The sequence below is a fragment of the Bactrocera dorsalis genome, unplaced genomic scaffold, assembly GCF_023373825.1.
Source record: "Bactrocera dorsalis isolate Fly_Bdor unplaced genomic scaffold, ASM2337382v1 BdCtg277, whole genome shotgun sequence".
NCBI classification, from domain to species: Eukaryota; Metazoa; Arthropoda; class Insecta; order Diptera; family Tephritidae; genus Bactrocera; species Bactrocera dorsalis.
Genome location: NW_026038328.1, coordinates 1 through 25,049, shown reverse-complemented (window position 1 = coordinate 25,049; position 25,049 = coordinate 1). Strand labels below are relative to the sequence as shown.

The 25,049-nt window shown below is 36.5% G+C and overlaps 3 protein-coding genes across 3 annotated transcripts; 1 reads left to right on the top strand and 2 right to left on the bottom strand.

Annotated features, from left to right (window-relative positions):
- Positions 1–1,581: 1,581 nt before the first annotated feature.
- On the bottom strand, positions 1,582–9,815 carry LOC105225589 (transcription factor dcp-66). The gene is made up of 11 exons (XM_011204118.4): positions 9,486–9,815; positions 7,569–7,760; positions 7,051–7,516; positions 6,738–6,990; positions 6,339–6,446; positions 6,175–6,276; positions 3,956–4,157; positions 3,785–3,900; positions 3,070–3,721; positions 2,907–3,005; positions 1,582–2,145 (listed from the first exon to the last, which is right to left on the bottom strand). Exons 2-11 carry the CDS (start codon positions 7,732–7,734, stop codon positions 1,976–1,978), a joined length of 2,334 nt encoding a protein of 777 aa, XP_011202420.2. The 5' UTR covers positions 7,735–7,760; positions 9,486–9,815; the 3' UTR covers positions 1,582–1,975.
- A 10,454-nt stretch (positions 9,816–20,269) lies between these two features.
- LOC105225590 (ER membrane protein complex subunit 10) lies at positions 20,270–22,895 on the bottom strand. Its single transcript, XM_011204119.4, has 5 exons — positions 22,743–22,895; positions 22,515–22,685; positions 22,266–22,462; positions 21,380–21,557; positions 20,270–20,417 (listed from the first exon to the last, which is right to left on the bottom strand). The coding sequence occupies exons 1-5, from the start codon at positions 22,803–22,805 to the stop codon at positions 20,346–20,348; spliced, it is 681 nt and encodes a 226-aa protein (XP_011202421.2). The 5' UTR covers positions 22,806–22,895; the 3' UTR covers positions 20,270–20,345.
- A 311-nt stretch (positions 22,896–23,206) lies between these two features.
- Positions 23,207–24,002, top strand: LOC105225591 (growth arrest and DNA damage-inducible proteins-interacting protein 1). The gene has a single exon (XM_011204121.4). The coding sequence runs from the start codon at positions 23,258–23,260 to the stop codon at positions 23,951–23,953; it is 696 nt and encodes a 231-aa protein (XP_011202423.2). The 5' UTR covers positions 23,207–23,257; the 3' UTR covers positions 23,954–24,002.
- The last annotated feature ends 1,047 nt before the right edge of the window (positions 24,003–25,049 follow it).

Genomic DNA, 25,049 nt, shown 5'->3' with positions numbered 1-25,049 from the left:
ATGTCGAAAAAACTGATATTTAATCCAATTTTTTTTTAATGTTTTTTCCCTCACGTTTCGTCAATATTTTAATTTACCCTTTCTTGTCTTTTCGTAGAATTTAGTTATATCCCTTTATTATTTTTCGATGAAAAGCATTTTTTATCTACTTTCTTATGCAACTAATGATGTCTAACCATTAATACTGCATTGAGGTACTTTGTAAAGGGAGAATTTCAGCGCTCGGTGGCGAAAAACACCGATATATCGCTTGTAAAGGCCAAGTTTTACACCGGAACTTTATTTTATACTCTTACAACTTGCAAGAGTCAAAGTCTGAGAAATTCCTTCAGGAAAATATGGGAATTATGGATAGTATTGCCCCGATTATCTCTATTTTTGCCAACTACACTCATTATTTACATGACACAAACTAAAACAATGTTCCATAGGTTTCATTAAGGTACCTCACATTCAATTAGCAATCATATGGAGTAAAGTCAGCAAAATGTTTTAAAACTCCGATATTAGTTAAATGGGGGCTAGGTCAAGTATTCTCTCAGTTTGATTCATTTTAGCCACAAAGATACAATGATAAAACACACTCTTTCATTTTCATTGAGATAACTTACATTTTGGCCGATGTATGCGGTACGAAGGTACCTATGTATGTATGTATGTGTTTTTAAAACACAGACAGAATATGATCAAGAAAAGATTATCTCCAAATTTCAACAATATAGTATGTCTCACATATTGATCGACATTTTTGTTAAAAAATTAACTGTAGGTACTGGGGTCACATATACAGTACCTAGGGGCTTGAACAATTTTCGTTCGATTTATACAATTTTTAGTCATTAGGTTTCTTTCTTCAAAAGCATTAATAGTGCAAAGTTTTATCACGTTATATTGATTTTTTCTTCATTTGTGTATTGATAAGTAAAAGACTCAAGTGGAATCAAAAATTGTGCCGTGACATAAGAATGTAAGAAAAATGTCACGTACCAAATTTAGTCGAAATCGATCGGTCGAGTCACTAGATATGTGATTTTACCTTAAAGGTGCGATAAAGCCTTCTCATGCGATCTCAGGTTGGATAGACAAGCAATCACCCGGATTTCAGCTCGTCTCGTCATCCTGTTCATTTATATATGTAAGTATATAACCCCATAACTAACTAATCGAAATAGTTTTAAGTGAGTTTCGGCACCAGAAATTTGATTCCGCACACAAAATTCTATTGAATAATTTCCTTCATCGTAAAAATCGCGAATGTATTTATTATGTATTTCAGAAAGACAAGCATATACTAAACTCTAATGGCTATTTTGATTTAAGGGTGCTGCGTTTTCAAGTGTATTGCCTCCAATCGGCATTCGCTAAAACATATCTTGTTATTAGTATACAGTGCAAGTATGCCGACAGTTATTTCCAGTAGCCTTATATAATCGGAGTCTTAGGTGCTGCAAACAAGCATTAGGTGAACGAAAAAATCTCTTATACTCTGCACAACAACTTACCAATTGTACTTTTAAAGTTATTGAATGTACGTTTTTAAGTGAACATTTTTATTTATAAGCTGGAATATTAAATACAATATTTATTTTAGTAGTTATGTATTGAGCTTCTTTCGAACTTTTATTAAAATTTCATTGTTATCATCAAATTTTGTATTTGCTAATATACTTCCAATTCTTTTAATAAATATTAATTAAATCAATAACTATTTAACATTACAAAATCAAATCATTATATAGTCCTAGTAGAAACTACATACTTTCAACTAAAATATGTGGGCATATACAATACAAAAAAACTAAATATTAAGTAAACTCTTATTCGATGATTTATAAATTCACGGGTGTCAATAGTTCGTGAACGTATACTCGACGAATTAACGATGATTACAGTCAGCTTCATTTTAAATTCCCTTTTCATAATAACATTATAAAATGTGTTATGATAGACAAAACCAGTATTATGTAATAATAATTTAGGTTTTCCAATTATTTTGACGATTGTTACTTGATCCCGGGGCCTGTGGTTGTGGTATCATTTCCATTAAGTATTGCCTCTGAAGTTCAGCAGCACGTTGTATATCAGCCAAATTAGATGATTGATTCTTTGACGACGTGGAAGAAGAATTCTTCTTGTTGGTATAAGCTAAAAATAAAAATAATTACCAATTACGTGACTTATATAAACAATTCATTAATATATTGAAGTTTTAATACTAAGATTAAGCGAAGCCAAAAGTAGGTCGTCTTAACTGTTAACAGCAGAAAAAATCCTAGTATACGTGAATTGGTATAATGATACTTAAATTATTCATCAAGAAATTCCGTCAAGTTAGCTTTCGATATAAGTGAATATACATTATAAATACGCTGTTCAAAAATTAACTAATTTATTATAGGTAAGTAATACATATATATCGTCACCTGAAATGCAAAATAACGTATCATCAAAAAATTCGAAATTGAGTGCCTTATTGATTACGCTTCACTACTTCAAATTACATACATAATATTACATATGTTCAACATTTTCTGATTCTGCGGTCAAATATAAACCAATTTTAACCAATATTAGTGTTTTGTTTCACTCATGTTCCATTTTATTTCGTATTTCATTCATGCCACTGTAAATTTCTGAAAATGTTGTTACGTTTTTTTGCATTTCAGGTGACGATATATAACTTATATTTATTATTAATTATTATTATTTATTCTTGTTATTCAACAAAAAGACGCAGCTAGAGGGTTTGCAAATGCCTAATAGATTCCTGAGAAGCTTATTCATGGCTAAAATATGCTCATAATGTAATCAACTACTGCTAATGACCTAAATAAAGCACATTTTGTTTGCTAGCAGCTAGCGCTAGTAGTCAGACATAATATGGGAGTTAATATGCAACATTGTACCTGCAACTTGAGCCTGAGCCATTGCCATTTGATACGAGTAAAGCAGTGGTGTAAACTGCATCATGTGCTGAGGATTGGCAGCTAGCCCTTGACCCAGAGCTGGATTATTAAAAAAGATATTATTATTTCAATTTGTAGGTTTTCAAAATTGCTGCCAACTTACCTCGAAGCAGTTGTTGCTGAAACGCTTGGAATGCAGCGGCTTGAGCTGCTGGTGACGCATTACCCAGTCCACTAGTAGAAGGATTAGCTGTTGAAGTCGAAATGTTCGCTAATCCTCCTAATGATGGGAAGTTACCCAATTGACCAATATTACCCAACCCAGCAAGGTTGTTTAAACCAGGCAAACTGCCAAGAGCACTCAATTGAGCAGCAGCAGCGGCCAGCGCTGCGTTAGTATACTTATCATATTGTTGTTGTTGTTGTTGTTGAACTTGTTCTCGCTCACGCTGTTGCATTTGGTTTGATGAATTTGAGGTTGATTGTGATGCCATCTGTTGATTACGTGACGAACGGGGCGTATTGGATGGAGGAGGGGTTGGCGTTTGTTGGATACACGGTGGCGGTGTCGGTCGAGATGCTACACTTGGTGTAGGTGTGTGACATTTTGTTGGAATGACAGTTACGGAAGGTGGCAAATTGGCTAGAGCGCTAGGGGTAGTTTGTTGTTGCTGATGTAGCTGTATTAGTGGAAGTTGTTGCTGTTGTTGTTGTTGTTGCTGAAATGATGATTGAGTTGCTGATATCGTAGTACTATGCGAATCTATAGGCGATGTGCTTCCTTGACTAGTTATTCGTTGCTCAATTTCTTGTTCCTGTATATTTAAAAATTTCTAGATGAAATTTTCTTTTCAAAATAGTATTAAATGATAATTTACCTGTTGAAGAGCTTTAACGAATGCTTGCTTTAGTCTGTTGGTGTGCTCTGCCTTCAAGGCCTTCTTAACGTTAGTGGTAACACACTGCTCACAAATTACTTTTGTTTCTTTGTTTGCTATAAGAAAACAAAAAAAAATTAAAAAAGGTTAACATTGCTTACTACAGCTTACCTTGTTTATCCCATTTCCAAACTGGCGTGAAATCGATTTTGCACTGTGCGCAAAGGAAAGGCGGTATCATCGGATTTTGTTTTTTGTTGTTGGTTGTTAAATAATCAACAACTGTTTCCAAGCCCAGTAAATACACAAATTCGGTATTACTTGGATTAGGAATGAAGTGCATTTCTGGAGGGGGTGGCTTTGGAGGTGGTATCTAAAAAAAAATAAAGAAAGAAAAACCTTAGTATTTAGTAAAAAAATTTGTGAAATACTAATTTTTATATTGCTAATTACATATATAAGTTCTATCCATGAATATGAAGCCAAATTACAAAAATATTCATGCCATTTAAAATGTTTTGCGTATGTTAACATAAAAAAACTGATTCAATTAACATTTTAATTAAATTACAATGTAATCCCTAGACTGTTTATAATTAAGAATTGAAAAAATGTTGAAAAATTAAAAATTTTCGCCTTTGCGTACTTTTGGTCCTACCATTTTGAACTAGAGCTCACTCTGAACCATCATCTTCAATACTCTAGTGGATACTTACACATTCAACTTGAAAAAAAAAAATTTTTATTTTCAATTTTTAAGATTAACCATATTGTCTGATTTTAATTTTCAATCCCAACATCGGAACTACATTAAAAATGTATCTTTTGAAAACAATTTTCTTTTAGGGCACCTGTGGGAAATGGACTTGGTCCCGCCCTCTAATATGTTTAATGTATATACATCTTAAACCACTTAGCTACAACAACGAAATTCACCTAGCGCATACATTATAAGGACTACCGATTGTGTGAAAATGGATATGGCTTTGACGGAGTCGGGATGAAAAACACATATCTCGAGACCCGCCCGACCGATTTCAACTAAATTTGGTTACTGACATTCTACGAAAGTTCCCTGATTTCGTGCAAATTTTACTTCTCATGCCCATGATGAACATCTGGACAGAATTGATTTATTCTTTCGTGGCATTTATTTATAAATTATTCAACAAACAAATTTTTTTTTTTACTTTTTTAAATAGTTTACAATCAAATCTGTCAAAAGGTGTTTTTACAAATTGTCAAAAATTATTATATACATATTTTAATCATAATTATGCGATGTCCTTTGTAATACCTTTATTTAAAACATGTTAACTTTTAATAACTGTTAATTTTACAACACTTTATTCTTTACTTCTTTGTCCTATGCTTGGGATTCACAAACTTTTTTCATATTTTGGACTAAAAATTTAAAAATTATTTTTAATAAAAATATTCGGGATTACAAAATGAAAGAAATTTTAACTCAAATGACCAAAATCAACTTTTGAACGTTATGTTCGCAAAAATAGCTCGATTCGCTGGATACTTTTTACTCAATGCACATTGATCCACTTCAACATTTAGAACTTTTTACTTAGGATAACGGATCTATACATATTGAGTTCTATTATGCCGAATTATTGGACTGATTCATCGCCAAACTTAAGAAAATAAAAAATAACCGGCTTAAATACAAGATTATGTATATATATTGGAAATTGGATGATCAGGGTGATGAGAGGAACTGAAATCCTAGTAACTGTCTATCTGTTCGTCCGTCCGCCTGTGCAAGCGAAGTCGGACTACAACCACGTCTACTTCACTTGATTCTTTCACTTCCCAGTATGCAAATCAAGTATCAATGAATACTTCGGGAAGTAAACACTTTACGAGTGCCTCGATGTCTGCAACCTTATGACCGATTAAATGGTCAAAGTACCAATTGCGAACCGAAAATATGGGCCAAAGAGAATTCTTTCCTGATAACACTGGTAGACACATAATTTGTGACATGAAAATTCTTAGATGTTTCTACTAATGCAGTTTGATACCCTAAAGTCAAATCTGAAAATTTTTCCAGCTTATATAATAAAAGTATCTACTATTAGTAACATATACCCACTTCATCAAATTAACTTTAAATAAAATTTAACGTTTTTTGAATAAATCGTCGTGTAATTGGACTCGCACAAATTTTTAAGCAGGCGTTGAAATCTGTCAGATACATATATCATTAAGAGCGATAAATTAAGGCCTACTCAACGCAAAAGGAAAATATAGGTAATGTCAAAAATGCATAAAGAAGAATATGATTTATGTGTAACGTATTTTTCACTTTGTGGGAAGAAATATGATCACCATTCACCACCACAATTCCATATTGGTTTATGTTATGTGAGACTTACTTGTAAAAGCGTTTTTTCTAGCTGTTTCCGTAATGCTAATTTTGCAGCTGCTTGCCTCTGTACAGGGGTCAATGCTTCTTCACGTGAAGTACTGCGGTCATTCTAAAATTGTTTTCCAAAATATTGAGTATTTGAGCTTAGTGTAAATAACAGTTTCGATATACCTTTAAATCTTGCTGCTGTTGATTTTGTTGTAAGTGAGTTGCAGAAGGTGTTATTGAAACTGCGTTGTTAATCATTCCAGACAACTTCGAACTCTCAGATATATTAATCTGTCAAAAAAATATTATTATTGAGATAATATCTATATATATGTATAATTAGAATTAACGCATTTGGCAGCATTTAAATTTTCTTAAATGTTTTCTTTGTCTCAAAGTTTTGAAGTGATTTCAATATTTCTGTACAACGTCATCAGCGCCGCCAGCTAATTAATATTTCCTCCCTTTTTGTATATCGTAATTTAAATATTTGACATTAAAACTTAAAGGCAGAAACTGAGTATGTTTCTTAATTAGTTCTTAACCCTCCCTTACTGCAACGATTACATTACAATTACTCACATTGCGTGGTTTAATTCCGGATGGTGGGGCTGTAGTTGGGGTGATTGTAACTGAAGGAGTAATAGTAAGGTTTGGAAGATTCGAACGGGAATGAACCCTGTGCAATGAAGGTGAATTTCCTGTTGTTAACGTTGTTCCACCTGGAAGAGAAGAACGAGGATGCGGAAGAATAGAGGAATTCACACGGTTAAACGATGGCGATGATGTTGACATTGTAGATGGTGACGACGGTGTATTGCGGCTATTTGTAGTGCTTTAATTTAATTGACACAGGATATTAAACATTTTAGTACAGAAAGCAATATGTACTTACTTTATATTTACTGTACTAGATCGGCATTTAGAGTGTGTTGAAACGGACACCACACTTGTAGGAGTTACACTCAACGAGCCTTTGGACGTTAGTGCACTTGGTATAATAGCTAGGGGATTACTGGAAGATACTGCGGGAGTAAGTGCCAAATTTTCCTTCATAACAAGTTGGGACTGTTTTAGCTTTTTAAGCAACACTAATTTTGTTTCTTCATTTCGTAAGTCTTCTCGAAGTTTTCGCAATCCCTTTTCGCGTTCTTCGATTTCAGCTGGAGACAACTCTTTGATTGGAACGTATAATGCAGAATCTTCATCATCTGTTTCGGAATCTATATTTCCATTATGTTGGCGACCATTCAAACGTGCAGGTAATAACACAATATCTGGCGCCTCTGCATAGGACTTAGGTTCGGTCCGTGGTCTAAGGACACGGCGTTGAACTTTATTTTCTTCAGGCAATGTTAATTCTACCAAAACGAATAAAGTTAATAATTGATTTTATTGCCCATTTTTTATTACCATTATTGTTTGCTAAATTAGTGCTGGAAAGTGACGTCGAATTTTGTGTTAAAGAACGAGCGTCTCGAATCGTAGAAGAGGTTATAGTAAGAGCTGGATCCCGACTGGAACTAAGACTCAAATCCACCACATCATCAATTTCCATTTTGGCCATGTTAAAATTCATTACGTTGTAAACACAATTTAAGTGAACTGAAAATAGTGTAATAAAGTTATGTATAAAGGATATAACATTTTATTTTTAAGTGACATCAGCAAATAAGTATATCTTTGCGTTATTTGCCAAGAATTTGTAATACGTTATTTGACCTATTTAAATTGGTAAGTGTTATTAAACTCACGGGAACGTCACCTGGCAATAGAATTCATGCGAAAGAATAATAATATTATGTTCATGAAACACAATAAATTTTGCAATTTTATTAAATTAAAAGTTTCCACTTTTAAGTATTTTTTTTTTTATCCCAAACACAGATTTATTTTAACCAAACATTTTATTCTTTTGCAATTTGATTTTCTTTTCAGGGTTTAAATCAAGCAACAATAAATATATCGGGATAAATTTAAAAGAGCACCCACCCATTCGGGCAGACGTACATTCATAAGCAATTCAATAAATATAACCTTTTATCAACCAGAATTAATTTCTGAAGCGAGACTAATTGCAAAAAAATGAGATGTACGCGGAAAAACTGAGTTCACCACAGTGTTCGAACGACCAATATATACATAATTATACTTTTTAATTTTTTATTTTCTTAATCTGGAGAATCTTCTCTATACCTCCATACCCAATTTAAAAGTGAATTCGAGGCTTGCTGCATTTAAATTTACCACCTTTCGCAAACAATTTCTTTAAGGTATGGTCTAAAATTTCCAATATGTAAACCCCGGCGGCTTTTTTGTTTTTTATAAATATTCGTTATTCTGGGAAATGCATTTTTAAAATTCGGAAATAATACTTTATGCCATAAATGGTTTGAATCGCGTCGATACCTGTCACACATAGACATAACACAAAGATTTTTGAACATTTGATTCACATTATACTGTATATATCGGCCAATTTATGAGCTACTTTAATGAAATTGAGAGAGTATTTATGTATTTTTGTGTCTAAGTAAGGTTTTCCAATCGATCGGCTCATTTTACTCCTTTTATGTATATTGATAATTGGATTATGAGATACCTTAATGAAAGTTAAAGTATTTTTTGTCAATATGTAATACTGGAAAAATGTATCAAATCGGGTCAACAATAACATTTACATTTTCTATATATATACCTATAATAAGACCTTAAAGCTACCGGGCTTATACCAATATTCAAGATGTTTCAGCGTAAATAATTAGACGTGTTTTACTGGATATACTATATTTTAATGTTGAAAATATATGAAATTTGCCTACGAATTGTACAACTGCCATATACTAAATATAATGAATTTTTTTTATAAAATATATTCACAGGTATATCTAAGGTATGTCTCAAAATAATGCAATCAGCCCACCTCTTTCTCTGCCCTCAATGTTCTTTTACACCCTAACTTAACTCTTCTTTACTTGTTTATTATACAGCTTTACGAACACCTGAAGATATATCACCGGCTTTGATCCTTACAAGTTGTCAGTGTATAAAATGTTTGGCTACATACCAAATTAACCCCTCCATACTTGTTACTATTATGTACATACATATACACTATGTCTCGCACATTTCACTCTTTCTAATGGGTATACGTTTCGATTTGCAATAAGAATCAAAGCCTTTTCAAATGTTAGATTTAATTTTAACCAAGCGTGCATAGCGTTATAAATATATTTTCCTTCAAATGTTCTAAAACGGATTTATTGGCCATCTTTCGCATATATATATATGTATATATAGAGAATGACAATATTAGAAACCAAATCTTACCTTTATTTATGGAAAGCTATACCATTTTACAGCATTTCGAAAAAATTAATTTCTTTTATAGATTATATTTTGGTCAGGAATTTTATATTTTCACAAGTTGATTGATTATGAATCCGTTTATTATCACTTCGTGAATATATATAACATAATTCCTATTTCTGCGATCCTCATGCAATTATATCATATACATCACACAGCTCTTCATTATTCACAATTTTACATCTGCAAAACACTATTGACGAAAATATATTTTCACTCCAACAAACTCATTAAAATATTATTTATTCAACAACAGCTTACACAAAAAATTGTATGTGCAAAAATGGACCATATTACAATAAATACATTCCACAATATGTACATGGGTACTAAAAAGAACTCGTTTTCACAGAACCGAATTCAAACACACCGAAGAGAGGTTATAGCAGCGTCAACTGCGCAAGTAATGCAAGCCGAGCGTTTCTTAATATATAGATTCTTACATACTTCTATAAAAAAGAAATTAATTAATTTTTATTCTCCTCAACTCAATTAAGTAATAATGAAATGAAATTAATTTTTTTATTAGAGTAATAATCTTAGTAAACTATTGGAGGTAGCTTAGTTTCAAAGATGGTTGAAATTTTTTTATTAATCTGTGGAATTCACCACAAAAATTCCAACACCTAAAACCGCGGAATCTAAACATACACATCGTGTAATTAATAAGGCTTTTGTGTAAAAAAAAGATGATCGTTTTTCTCGTACAATAGAGTTTGGGTTAGACTTGTCATCTCGGCTTTAAGAAAATCATCAAAACTTTAACAGAAATCTCTGGTAGCTAGTAGCGCTGTTGGTTAGTTAACCGGTTTTAAGCCGATAGATGGCTTCCGGTATTAACACATCGTACAGCTGTTGTCAATCAGTCTTCATGCGATCACCAATGGCGAAGCAATGTATTGTAACGAACACGGTTACGAGAACAAAATAAAATCGACGATAAATTGCCAGAATTAACTAGACATTGATGTTGTTGTTGTTGTACTAGCGGGTACCTAGTCTTCGTTAGGATGGTAAGGATTAGCCATGTCGTCGTCGACGTTATCTAACGTAAGGCCCAAGAAACGTGCTGTTTCGACGGAGTCGGACCAAAGGGGGAGGGGTTTCAGATGAATGGGGTTGGTGGGGCATGTAAAGAGGTGGCCAGTGTCATGCGGAGACTCATTGCACGCAGGACATATATTGAATATGTTGGGGTCTATTCTGGATAGGTAGGAGTTTAACCTGCTACAGTACCAGAACGAAACTGCGCAAGGGTCACTTTCGTTTCTCGTGGCAACTAAAGCTCTTTGTCTACGAAGGTTGGTGGTAGGGAGTCGGTGAAGATGTTGTTGGCTCCACTGTGAATGGCGGTCAGTACTTATCGGAAGTTTGTTGCGTCCCAAGTCTTGGGGACGTACCTCTAGATGTTCCTAGGAGGTGGTTCCCCTCCAAGTAGGTGACTGCAGGGGTGATTTCTGCAAAAGCATCCCAGTAGGAACTGGCTGTAGAGGAGTTCATTATGCTTCTTAACTGGGAACATGCGGGCCCCACTATGAAGGTGTTCGATGGGAAAAATCAAGAGGCATACTGTCGTAGTCCGGAGTGCAGTATTCTGACAAGACAGAAGCTTCCTCATCAGTGTTCCACTGTATCCAGGCGATCATGTTGGAGCGGCGTAGTTAAGGACCGGCCGGCCGATTGCCTTGAAAGTTGTCAACAACGTTTCTTTGCCTTTTCTCCATGTGCCGCTGGCTAGCGACTTGAGGATTTTGATGCGACTCTGTATTTTGGCGGTAATCACGGTCGTATGAGGAGTAAAGGAGCATATCTATCGAATATTACACTAAAAATCTTAGTATTAGGGCCATACCAGGAATACAAATGGGATCTGTCTTACTTCAATCAGCTCTTCGAACCGCACCTGAAAAGCACTCGATTCTCTCTTGAAAGCTTCTGTTCTCTGAAAACTCATTGTCCACTTAGCAGAAGCCCGCAGAAGTGGCTGTAATAGCAGGATTGGCTATATAAAATCCGAAGAGGACTGTCACGAGTCCTTACGGTTTATGCACATTCTTGCCAAAATCATCTTTCATTTGGGTATAAGAAATGCTGATAGTGTATGGACCGTATGCAGCGAGGAGTCGTGTCCATTTTCTGTTGGACTACTCTGCTGAAGAAATGCTACTGGGAGAGCTCCGAGAGGGCTTTTCTGCACCTTCTGGATGAACACCACTTCACATGGGTACTGAATTCGTTCACATATTTTAAGTCCCCGCGCCCTGATGGCATTATAGAGGCGCAACCGTAGCGAATGGTCGAGGTATCATGGAGCTGTCTGACCCCAATCTACGCGAACTGCGTTTTATTAGGCCATGCTCTAAAGGCCTCACACGTCGATAAAACGATTTCAGACCGATTATTCTAAGTACTGTCTACGAGCTATACCTCGACGTAGTATCCAACTGTGTGAATAGAAGCGGGATAGTTGTCAACCCAAGTAAAACTGAAATGGTTTTATTTACCAAGACATACAAAGTCCCATACGTTCCTCTCCCCTTCTTCGTAGGATCCGTCTCCAACCTGATGATAAGTTGAAATACCTAGGGCTTATCGGAGATAAAAAGCTTTCATGTAGATAAAAAACTTTAAGTAGTCAGTAAGAAAGACATCGATTGGGGATCCTCACCAAAGGTAGTGCTTTGACACTACGAAACCGTAGTCAAGCCAATAATGTTCTATGCAATTGCTAAAAAGCTTCAACTTATCAAAAGAGCGGCTCTCATCGGCTTCTCCGGTGCTCGACGGACTATACTAACAATGGCACTTAATGTCATTTTAAATATAGCACCCGTGGACATTGCCAGCAGGTGCATTGCTGTGAAGTGCGCTCTACGACTCTGTCAAGCTGGTTGTATAAAGAGGTTCGAATAAGGACGCACCAAAATTCTCTGTTTCTTCGACGGCATTCCTAAAAACTAGGATCAATCTGTCTCAGAGGCCATTCGTGGTAGCTTTTCTCTGCTCACATATTGACGAGTGAAATGTGGATTCGGAAAAATCGCCAGAGAACAGGCGCAGTGACCTTTTTCACGGTTGGGCCGAAGCTAGGAGCAAAAGTTGGTAGGACAGTTTTCTGTAAGGAGCTCTCCGTCAACTCAGCTTTCAAAGTGGCGGTTGACGTACTGCTACGAATTGTAGCCTCTTTCATGGAAGTAAGCATTTACTCCGATAATTACTATCCGCTCAAAGATAACCAAAGAGTGTCTGAGTGTGGCAAAGCCGATGAGTTAACCAGAGGGGCACCCTTGTTCCGCTCACATTGGTTATATCTCTATTCGCGTCTTGCCCTCTAGCACTGGACCAATGTACGTCGTGTGCGTTTCCTGTATGACTGCGAAATTCGAGATCCTTTCGGCCTAGAGTAGAATGCGAAAGATCTACTGAACTAGGAGTAGGAGCTCTTACTGGACACTGTATAATAGGTTCATGCATTAAGGCTATAAATCTTGCTTGGAGGAGGTGAAAGGTTGGAAGCATTAGAACATAAAGGTGGGGCCACTAGGTAGCGATGTTATGGCTCTAGCACGGGAAAGCAGACTGGTTGCAACAAATCAGTTCATAATGGTTGTGAATCGTTCACTAAAAACCAAAGCTGTCCTTGGTGGTCAAGCATATTCTTACTATTTAGTAAATTTGTTAAGGCTGTTCAACAAAGCCAAACGAACTGACAAATGGAAGGAAAATACTCATATCCTAACAACTTACAATATGCGATTTAGGTCTGTGAAAATCAATAGTTTGAGAAAATTTTGGCAGTGCCTTCTTAACCTCGGAGGTGCTCAGAGGAAAGATTGACACAGTTTTAGGAATAAAAAGGTCTGATACAACCAGCGCAGAGGAAAGCGAGACTGACAGTTCGAAACAATTAAATTCCACTAATGTTAAAAAGTATGCCAGTTTATCAGATTGGACAGCTATAAAAAGCCTATACTTTCGATATCGTTTAAAGAGGCTTAAGCATAGCAAAGTAATGAAACAATACAATTTATTTAAGTATTAATCCGTCAAAAATAATCATCGCCCCTTTTACCAAAAAGAGGTCCCCGTTCGTCTTAAGGATTCTAACCCTTGGTAGAAGAGTGGTAGAGATGACAAATGAGGATAAATACCTTGCCCTAACACTGGATTCCAAATTACGGTGAAATAAGCACGTGTTACTAACACGGTTCAAAGCCACAAAAAAAACTCATGGTTGTACCCTATAATCAATCAAACAGCAAAGCATATGATACTACTTACGGTACAGAGGTGTATGGAAGCAGGAAGGAAAATTGGCTCCAACAAATGAAGAGACAAGGGATAGTGTTATCAAGTTCACAAAGGAGTTCAAAGTTCGATATACTTGCCTGGATGTAGTTATAAAGAAACATCACATGTGTCAAAATATAGAACTCCGAACGACTCCATGAAGCCTCTTAATTGATTTAATGTCTCTTGTTGAACACTTACATAGCGAGGCCCGCATGCTTCCTGTCAAGAAACAGAATGAATTCCTCTCCAAGCAGTTTCTGCTGCCATATTTTCGCAGAAACCATTCTTGCAGTCGAGTGCTTCATGTGGAGGAGGCAAACTATTAAGAGATATTTCCTTGATTATTATGCAGGATCGACTCCGATATACCAAAAATATATCCAATCTGCAATGAGCTCCGCATGACTCTAACAACCTCTTTGCATGCCTATCGAACCCCACTCATCTAACACCCCTCTGCCTATGGTTTCATTCTGTCGAAACGAGGATTAGATAACCTTAAATCAATGCATTATCAATTAATTATTCAATTATTGAGCTAAACGAAAGTGGTTTCTTAAATATTTCGCCGGATGTATAAGTTATGTGTCACGTTTTCTCCAGGGTAAACTCTTAAATTACTGATCATAGTTTTGTAAAATTTAGCACACTGAGTTTACGCTAAAAGAATTGATAAATAAAAAAATTTTGCACCACTACATACTTAAAACTAACTTTTTGTTTCTTTAAGGAAAATTTTGTTGATATGTTTGTTAGAGTAGCAATATTCATTATATGCCTAAGAAAGAAAAAGAGGATGGAGTCATGTGTAGAAGTTCACGCAAGTGAGGAAAGTTCTCTGATCGCCATTCACTTGGGAGTGGCCAGAAACGATTCTTTTACATATGACTCAAGCAGCTCATGACTTCCGGTCTTTGACCAAGTATCCTCTAAGTAGCCTAAGAAAATCCGTTTGAAGGCGAGCTAAAGTGAGAAGGCGAAACATTCCCTCCGGAGGTTTGTGCGCTAAGTTTGGGACCCGCCACGTAAAAAGCAGTACCAATGAAAAATTGCCAACAACCTCGGATGAGAGACCCCCCTTTTGATGATGACCATGGCAAACGAAATAAGGACTTTAGGGCATGCGCCTGGAATGTCCGGTCCCTTAATTGGGAAGGTGCCGCTGCCCAGCTGGTTGATGTCCTCGTGAAAATAAAGGCTGACATCACCGCCGTCCAAGAAATGCGATGGATGGGACAAGGACAGAGACGAGTATGTCCTTGTGGCATTTACTACAGTGGCCATATAAAGGAGCGCAAGTTTGGTGTGGGCTTCGTGGTGGGAGAGAGACTCCTTCGCCGAGTACTATCATTCACTCCGGTGAATGAACGTCTAGCCACAATCCGCATCAAAGCGAGGTTCTTCAACATATCGCTGATTTGCGCCCACGCCCCGACGGAAGAGAAGGACGATGTGACCAAATATGCCTTTTATGAGTGCTTGGAGCGCACTTATGAGAGCTGCCCCCGCACCGATGTCAAAATCGTGCTTGGCAACTTTAACGCCATGGTGGGCAAAGAAGGTATCTTTGGCACTATGGTCGGTAAATTCAGCCTCCACGAGGAAACATCCCCAAATAGGTATGAATGAAGATTTTTTGTCTTCAAAGAAAATTTACGAAAACGAAAATAATCCACGATTCTGCCATAAGCAATTTTTCACCTACATACTATATAAACATAAACTAACGAATAAAACTCACGTCAGAGACTGGTTATGTTCTTCGAAAACCAAAGGACGATTTTTCTGTTTTGTTTGCAAAGTTACGAATTTAGATAGTTCATCACCACGGTTTACGAAAGACGGATTAGATGACTGGAAGAATGCGCATAATTTGTTGACAAGACATGAAGAAAGCACTCCGCGTAGACAAGCCATAATTTCGCTGTTAAACCTCAAAAACAAGAACACGCGTGTTGATTCTCAACTTGTGAGCTAAATTGAGACTGAGCAAAAATATTAGACGCTACTCTTAAAGCGAATCATTCCAGTAATTAAGTTTTTAGCAGAACGAGTTCTTGCGTTTAGGGGTAGGGACGAAATTGTTCGTCCACCTCACAATGGAAAGTATTTAAGCTTGTTAGAATTAATTGCCCAATTTGACGCTTTTATGGCTCAACATATTCAAAGTCCTGCTAATAAAGGAAAGGGACATACGTCATATTTATTAAAAACAACTTGTGAGGAATTTATTCATCTAATTGCATCAAGCATACTGCATCAAATTATTTGCGAAATGAAGAGATGCAAATCAGTTTCATTGAATTCTCCTCCAGATACATCGCATATAGACCAACTGACTCTGATAATACGCTATGTTCTGCCATCTGGACCAGTGGAAAGATTTGGTAAGTTCTTGGACATGGAAGGTCATACTGCTGAACAACTCGCTCAAAGTTTACTAGATTTCTTGAATGAGAGAGAGTATTAATATCAAAGATTGTCGTGGGCAAAGATAATGCCAGCAACATGAGTGGGAAATACATTGGCTTACAAGCTCGAATTAAGAAAATAAATGAGTATGCAGAATACATTCCCTGTCTTGCACATTTATTAAATTTGGTTGCTAAGTGACTGCTGTACAGAAGCGTTACTTTTCTTCGATTTCATTGAAAGCTTCTATACATTTTTTTCCACTTCTACCTACCGATGGGTTCCTCTCACGAACGCACTTAAAGATTCTACTTCAAAAATCCCGATTTTGAAACGGTTATCGCACACTAGGTGGTCAGCCCGAGCTGATGCTACGAAGGCTTATAAGGGGTTTTATCATTTCAATAACGCGGGTCAAAAAGCGGAGTGCCGTAATAAAGCTTACAGACTACTTTCAACGATGAATAAGTTAGAAACGGGAATAATGAAAATTACGTGGAACGGAATCCTAGAACGCTTGCAAGCGACTAGTGCTTCGTTGCAGTCGTCTGATCAAAACCTTAATACGAGATACGCCCTTTAAAAATCATTATATGGCTACGTCCAAACAATGCGATTTGCGTTGATTTTTTAAAAGATGTGGTTAAGATTTTTTCAATCTTCTCCACCTCTGCATTTAACTTTTGAACATTCCTGATGTTATTATTATTATCGCTTATTTTTCAGCCTGTCATTGCTATCCTCGCTAATTTTTCCCATACTGTTCTTCAAGGATTGCGATATTAGGGAGGAGTGCTGAATTTCTCACAAATGCTGAAGAATATCCAGGTGTGATCTGACATAGATGGCTCCTGCATGAGCCTTAGATATTTCACTGTATCTGCTGCTTGCAGACGTACGTCACCCGGTACCGTCGAGACTGTTTACGACTGCCCAATTTTTACGACGCTGAGATATTTCTGCGTCCGTAAGTGCTACATCGTCTGTATAGGCAATCACGCTGTAGCCACGATCTTCAAGTTTTTTAAGCAGGTGGTTAACAACCAGAATCCCCAAAGGAAAAGAAATTTCGCCTAGCACATGCGTTTCCCCATTCAGTTTCATTCACTCTGTCGCACAGAAGACTAAAAATTAGGTATTTGAGATTAAAGTCAACCCCACGACCGTCCAGAGCAGATATGACTGCTTCCGACCGGAAGTTATTGAAAGCTAACTCTATATCAAGGAAACAGCGAATTCCTTAAGCATAATGGCATCCTCAAGCCATGACACTATAGTATGCAGGACAGTATTTACTGACTTGCCTTTGGAATAAGCATATTGCGGTTTTGTTAAATGGTCTTTCGGAATGTGCCCTCTTATGTACCACTCCATTAGTCTCTCCAGAGTTTTTAGTTCGAAGGAGGAGAGACTGATGGGCCCGAAATCCTAGGCCGTAACGTGGGAACCTCTGCCAGCCTTCCTCGTCACAGGTCAACGGGTGATCGGTAACTGGCGGAGGCCGCTTTCGCATGCTGGAGGTTAATCTGGATTATTCTCATCCTTCAGACTCTCCATCCATCACATCCACTGCATCTGAAGCCTAAGCACAATCTGCTTTCGCATCCGCCCGGCTATCCTAAGGACCACACTTTCGATCCCAAAGCTTATGGCTCGTTTGGTTTTGCTAAGAGGACCGACACACTCAGCTTTTAGCAAAAACAGCCCGCTACCGCTATATATAATGTATATATATCTATAGCCTCCAACTTGGCTCCCTTCCAAATCTCCCACACCAAAGAGACAGCCTGCTAATATAGAACGGCCGAGCGCACATCGGCATATCTAATGAGCTTATGGCCCATGGTGCCATCCGGCACTTTCACAAATTGGGGTGGCCCAGAGTTTCCTCGAACTACCATCAGGAACACTGAGGAGATAGCTGCCACCACTCTCTTCCATACCTTGCGGAGATGGCACCATCCTCTCCGCTGCTGTCGTACACACCTAGTTTTATTGAGTCAACGTTTTCAGCGATTTCGGTAAAGGTTGGCGTAGCTCCCGTTCGCAGTATTTTCCCAAAGGAAGCGACCTTTGAAGCTTGACCGCTGGTTTTATTTCGATTACGTCCGATCTTGCTCTAACGTCTTCGCTCTCGCTCAGCACCCTCTTGGCCCACTCGAGTGTATTAGAATGCTGCTCAGACATCTACCCAGCGTGTTTATCACCGTAGCGTTCCACGATTTTGGCCGTATGAAAGTTCTCCCAACGTCGGTTGCCGGCGGGACAGATCAGGGTGTCGGTTTCGACATCCCTTCACTTCCCTTCGTCACCATTCCGTTAACGTTTGTCTTCTTAATGTTCTTGCAAATAGGGTCCACCTAATAGGGTGTCAACCCCTTTGTTCTTGAGTGCTTCAGGCACATCACTATCGTGAGTTATATAGGTTGAGACAAAAAGAAACTGTTTCTCTCTTGTTCCACCTTTACATTTACAGCTGTGGTGTCTGCTGTAATGCATTTATATCTTTATTGATGAGATTGCAAGCCCTTATTTTTCGTTTACAAAAATTTTGTATTTACTGCTGTTTAGCCCTTGAGGGTTATCAGACTATCTGTACGCATCTTATATGCTTGACCTACTCTTTGATGGCGACATCTCTCAGCAACTGGCTATTGTGTTCGACGTCTTCCGTGTCGTCGTTCGTCAGCCGCTTTGTCGCCTTGAAATATCTTCATCTTGGTCTTACGTATACCGAAGCTGATTTTGTTATCAGTCTTTGATTACCTCTTCGCGGATGGCCACTAATATCAGTCTGCTCACTTTGTTTTCATCCAAATGCGAGTACGAAGTTTCTTTGGAAAGTCTTTAGCGGGTATGAGCTTTAGTTTGGTTCTGGCCACATGGCTGAAATGCCTTGCCGGTGCGTTCACCTCGGTTTTCCCTGCTTTAGTTTTTTTTTGGCAAGTATTCTAACAACTCGTTGTCGGAAGGGTTCTTCTTCTGTGAGCTGTTCTGTTTTATGGTTTCCGCGGAATATTGCGATTGCTTCTTTTTCAGGAAACTTTGATACTCCTCCACTATTTAAATTAGGCGCTTTATCTCCTGGACATAAACCGCGGTGCTGGCAGTCTGACCTTTGGCTATTATCCGGAGTACGAAAACTGTCCTCTGATACCAGCTATTCCTCAGTTGATTTTAAGATTTTTTGCGCCTTTTGCGCTGTACTTCACCTTTGGCACCGAGTGTACTTAGGGGTGCATGCTGCCATATTTACGTTTTGGGTACTTTGACTGGTTCCCTCTATTTTTACAACTGTCACTACCGATGTACTTTGGCTACCACAACCGGTAGTACTCTTTACTGTCTCCTAACTGGAGGAGACAATGTTGTCCACATCGGATTGCGTTATAGAATGTCATTCATGTTTGCTTCTACGAGTAAGCTGGAATGGGTTGGTCACTAGTTCGCGGTGCCAATATGCGTAGAGAAGGCGTTTAGTACCTCAGACCGCGCCCTAGCATCGAAGGGTATACACGGTTATAGCCGAGTTAACAACAGCGCAACAGTCGTTTCTAATAAATGAGAAATTTGGGCTTGGCGCATCCAGTAGTCTTCTGCGAAGGCTTATCAATGATGCTCAGTTGATTAGCCGATAAAGTCGAAAAAGCCATTGCTGTTTAAAATAAACTATTTGTCCATCGCCCCAGGTGTCAAGCATATAACACCAGGTACACCAAAAAACGTTAAGCACGCCGGTGATAGCGGTATGGTGTGGTGATCGACCAATTTTCATTCCCACGAGTCGGGTCTACGAAACCGGAACGGACCGGATTTTTATCCGGCCCAGGACAGAATTCTGCCTTGATATCCATGTTTGCCACAATATTGTTATTGGATTATAGCGTCAATAATATTTTGCCTTTATTCGTAAATAATAGTTTTACTATATTGACTAATTTTTTATAATAGTATTTAATGTATACCATAGCCAAAGCGGAACTACTAGTACTTATATACATACATATATTTAAAATCTATAAAGCAAAAAGTTTAAACTATTTCGAATAAATATGTAATTTATTTTTAAGTAAACATTGGTATGTTTACATTTGTTGTTTAAATTAAAGTAAAATTTTATTTGGAATTATCTTGATTAGTCGCACCAGATATAAATACCAGCAAAACAACAGGTACAATATACATCCACTGGAAATAAAAGAAATATTTATAATTTAAAAAGGTGACGAAAAATATAGTTAAGTATATATGGTTAGGTATATATCATACTATGTAATAATGGAAATATATACTACAAATTTAACCTGTTTCAGCAGATATTAGTAAATATTATTAATAATAGCTATCTATGTTTGGTAATTTCTCTCCTCCCTTGTCATAAAATTTACATGTGAAAAAAATAACATAATTATCGAGTTCAATTGAAGCAAGAGAGTATGTGGTCATTAAAGTGTTATAACTTCTATCTTCACTGCTGCTAAGTTTTATTTTGCATATTTAGTTTTTTAATTTCCACTAAGGAAAATTATAATTTTACAAGTATTTCGCATACGTCAGAATACCTTTTTTTTACTTCGGTAGTATACAAAGTATAGTACATCAACAAGTTCTTAAAAAAGTCGAATTTATCCTTCGATCGTTGAAATTTCATAATTTCGGGCTAAAAAAAATTTTAATTTTTCGATTGGTACTCGAAAAATAGGTTCTTAGGCCCGCTAAGAAAGTCTCTGCTCTTAATTGTAACGGGAATATCGGCACCTTAGTTTTCTATTTTTTGCTTTAACAATTTGCTAGATCTAGGTTAATCTTTGTGATTAAGGAGAGGGCACAATAGACGTCAGGTCGCATTGCAATCCTCGTCTATTTATCTTATATATCTTATCTAACTATCAAATAGAAAAATCTTTCAACTACTTGAAAAATATCGTTTCATAAATTTTGTAGGAAATTAAATATTCTACAAAATAGAATCTAACGATATTTTCTAAACCTAACCGTTGAAAATCTTAATATAACGTGTTCCGGGTATGATGATAATCAAAACGTTAATGAAGGTATTAAAACTTAAGCCTGATAAGAGTTTTAGTATTGTACTGTTTAAGTGGTTAGTTTGTCTGAATACATGAAAATTTAATTGAGACAAAACTTACATATTTAGAGAAAAATCCGCGGTTATCTCGAACATCCCCACGTTCTCTAGCTTCTCTTTCTCTTTCTAATTTTTGAATAAAGCTCGTAGTATCTGGAACAGGTGCCGTTTCGGTGTGTCGAATAAGAACATCCGTATTAAAGTCTTCCAAGCCAGATACAGATATATTCTCACAAAAGCTAAAAAATATAAATATTTGCATTAACACTAAGTAAAGAATTAATTTTACGTTAATTGTATAACTTTTCTTTTCTAGTATTAAATGCTTACATAGTTTTTATACTCTTGCAACATGTTGCAACACGGTACCATTAAGTTTTGTTCACCTAACGGTGTTTGTAACACTTAAAACTAAACGGAAGAGTTAAAAATATAAGAGTAAAAACTATTAAGTAACGTCTAAGTAAGCTGCAAATAATTGAATTAGTCTGCGGCGACTATATACATTTATTTTATTAATCTGGAGAACACCCTCTATCCTTGTATACATATTTTATCCCCGAAATCGGAGGATGTTATTCCAAATTTTTACCAAAACTGCTAAAAGTATAATAAATCGAAAAATAAAGGACGTAATGCATTAAATTTCACAACAGAGATGGTGCCAGAGGGCATTGTTGGATCCGATGTGTAAATTGGACGATGGACATGAAACCGCCCACATTTAAGTATAATCACATATCTTAGAACCTACTCCACCAGTTTCAACCAGAATTGGTACATAACATTATTCTGACATTCCTAAACTACGTTGCGAAAATAGACAACAATTACGCCTACTCCCATGTAACAAAATCATCTTCTCATCACTCTTTCAAGGGAAATATGACGAAACAAAATGTTATATGAAAAATATTAATATTTTCGCATCCGCAAACTAAACTTACCAAATATCAGATCTGGATGTTAAAACAGTTGCAGCATTTATATATCCATTGGGATCTATTGAAATCCACAGAATATCGTTTAGATTGGACATAATAAGATTACACGCTTTGGTTGAGCTTAAAAATTCTTGCTTTTTTCCATCAGCATAGGACACCTCTGCCTTCAACCTGTACAACTTATCCATTCTTGCCAAAGTCTAGAGTTTTAAGATTAGTTAATAAGTAATCAACTTCATAGCATATTTCTACCTGAAGGTTTTGTATTTGAATTCCAGTTAAAGCTTCCTGGTTCGATTTTGCCAGTCCAATATCCAGACTTGATATTGTAACATTTCCTCGATAAGTAAAACTGTTGGGACTTTTAGGGTCAATCGCATGACTTAATTCAATATTTACCCAATTATCATATTCCAAATAACCCTGCAATAGAGTTGTCACTAAATATCATAGGTCGGAAACAAAAAAAAACAAACTTACCAAACAAAATTTATAATTTAAAAAAAGCACTAAAAGGAAATTTAAACGCTTAAAGATCTCCATGATTTCTACTGCCCTTAAATATTAGAACTGTAACATTTTCATCGAAATTTGTACCACTTATATCGATTTATATTCGTTCTTAACCGCAAGTATGCTTTCATACACGAAAACTTTGGTTGCGGCAATTGGTATTTTGTTTCGGATTGATCATCGCCGAATAATGGTTAAGTCTTTTTTAAATTCCACGTATTTACACAAAAAACGAAAGGATTGCATTTCAGCAAATAAAAATAAGTTAATAATATTATATTATACATTATATATATATATATTTCATTGATCATTCAATCTAGTACATAAAGTATAAAATTTGCAACCATGTCTTTCATTAGGGTTAACTAGATAATTAATTTATGTAATCACTAAATTCATCGATAGATAGTGGCTATCGAATCATTTGATTTCTCTAATCACACATTCTTTCAATTAGATAAACAACACAAAAGTAAATCATGCTAATAACTTTGTTACATAAAGGAGAAATGTTATCTGTTAGTGTTCGGTCTTGGAGGCAGTGCACGATAAATTTATACCGTACACTTTCTACGAATACAAATGAATATCAGGGTGAAAATGATACTAAGAATAAAAAAGTTAACCGGTCTATGCTTTTAACCCAACATAGAAATGTCTTATTTGATATTATGCCATACAATGAACCCAGTTCTTGGATTCATTTGACGGAAAAGTATAAAAAGAAATTGTTTGGACGGTATGGCTTATCATCGGAAGTTGATCCTTCTGTTTGTTTTAATGCTAAAGGCCTGCAGGACAACAATGAAAAACATGTGTTGGAGCAGATGCTATTAAATCAAAGAAATATTAGAATGAAGGAAAATCAAGCCATAAAGAGCAGAGAAGTGGAAATCGCTGCCAAGTTAGAAAAATTAGAACAGTGGAAGTTGGAGATGAGAAATAAAATTGCTAAAAAGGAAGCTGATGCATTGGCAGCGAAGCAGCAAAAACAAAGACTGATCGAGGAAGTTCGAAGGCATTTTGGTTTTAATGTAGACCCTCGGGACGAAAGATTTAAAGAAATGCTGGAACAAAAAGAACGAGAAGAAAAGAAGAAACAAAAGGAAGCTAAACGGAAGGCTAAAGAAGATAAAATGATGGCGAGAATTGTAGGAAATAATTCGAGTTCCTAAAAAACGATAAATATAAACAATCATATTTATAATATTTCAAAAATTAAAACTGCATTATCTATTTATTTTCAAAAATGCTATGTAGAATGAGTTTTAGCTAACTATAGAAATATGTAAGTTTCTAAGATATTTGTTGACACGAGTCAACATACTTATACTTACATACATATATCCATCCCGGTTAAGCGTTATAAAGGGGTGATCCATTTCGAGGTTCCCTACTCTTTTAAAGAAATAACGCAGAAACTTCAAATTTAATGGGGGGATGTTTATTACCATTCGAAAGAACATTCCTGGGCATTTAATTTTTGAAGATTATTATGCTCACCGAAACGTTCTCACAATAAATTCAATTACTGATGCGATGTGGCGGATGTGTCATTGACAGATACGTTCTTACCGGTATCATTTTTGAAGATATATGGACCGATGATTCCACCGGCCCACAAACCACATAAAACCGCCGTTTTTCTGGATAAAATGAAAGCTCGTTTACATACCCATTAAGACAGTTCATCGGTAAACCAAATTTAGCTCGAAAACGAAAAGTTCGAGAGGCTTCAGTTCTTGCACAAACTGTATTTTGTACGCTTTCGATTTAAGATCTCGACGTAAAATGCTCCAAGTCGTTTATACGTCGGTCAGAATTGCTGCGAACGGCGCCGAAGTGACTCTCCATGGACTTCGTGTACACTCTCAGCTACGGTTGCTATATTTTCTTCAATGCGTTCCTGAGGTGGTCTATTCGGTCGAATGAATGTTGGGTAATACTGACCAAAAATAACATAACTGCATACAATTTCTTCAAAATACAGTTCCCGCATAACAATCTCTTGAAATAGATGTTACTCATTGATTTTACTGTCAATTTTACCGCCCCGCTTTAGTCCAGTAAGTTTTTTGCCGCATATCTAGCAGACTGCCAGGGAAGTGAGAGAGCAAACAATTACATTTTGTCCAACAAACTAATTTAATGCCAACTTTCGTAACTTCCTTATTGATGGTAACAAAGTACTCAGAAATATTTGATTACACAGGATAATCGTATTCATCTCCTAAATTGCGATCACGAAATCTTGACAAGACCTTTAATTAA

Excerpts from the sequence above, each read along its gene's own strand:
- LOC105225589 (XM_011204118.4), bottom strand. The coding sequence starts at position 7,734 with ATGAATTTTAACATGGCCAAAATGGAAATTGATGATGTGGTGGATTTG. Across the intron at positions 3,901-3,955 it reads TTGGAAATGGGATAAACAAG|CAAACAAAGAAACAAAAGTA; the intron begins GTAAGCTGTAGT and ends GTTTTCTTATAG. Across the intron at positions 2,146-2,906 it reads GGCTCAGGCTCAAGTTGCAG|CTTATACCAACAAGAAGAAT; the intron begins GTACAATGTTGC and ends TTTTATTTTTAG.
- LOC105225590 (XM_011204119.4), bottom strand. The coding sequence starts at position 22,805 with ATGGAGATCTTTAAGCGTTTAAATTTCCTTTTAGTGCTTTTTTTAAAT. Across the intron at positions 22,463-22,514 it reads TTCAAATACAAAACCTTCAG|ACTTTGGCAAGAATGGATAA; the intron begins GTAGAAATATGC and ends TTAAAACTCTAG. Across the intron at positions 20,418-21,379 it reads GCGGATTTTTCTCTAAATAT|TGGATGTATATTGTACCTGT; the intron begins GTAAGTTTTGTC and ends TTTTATTTCCAG.
- LOC105225591 (XM_011204121.4), top strand. The coding sequence starts at position 23,258 with ATGCTAATAACTTTGTTACATAAAGGAGAAATGTTATCTGTTAGTGTT.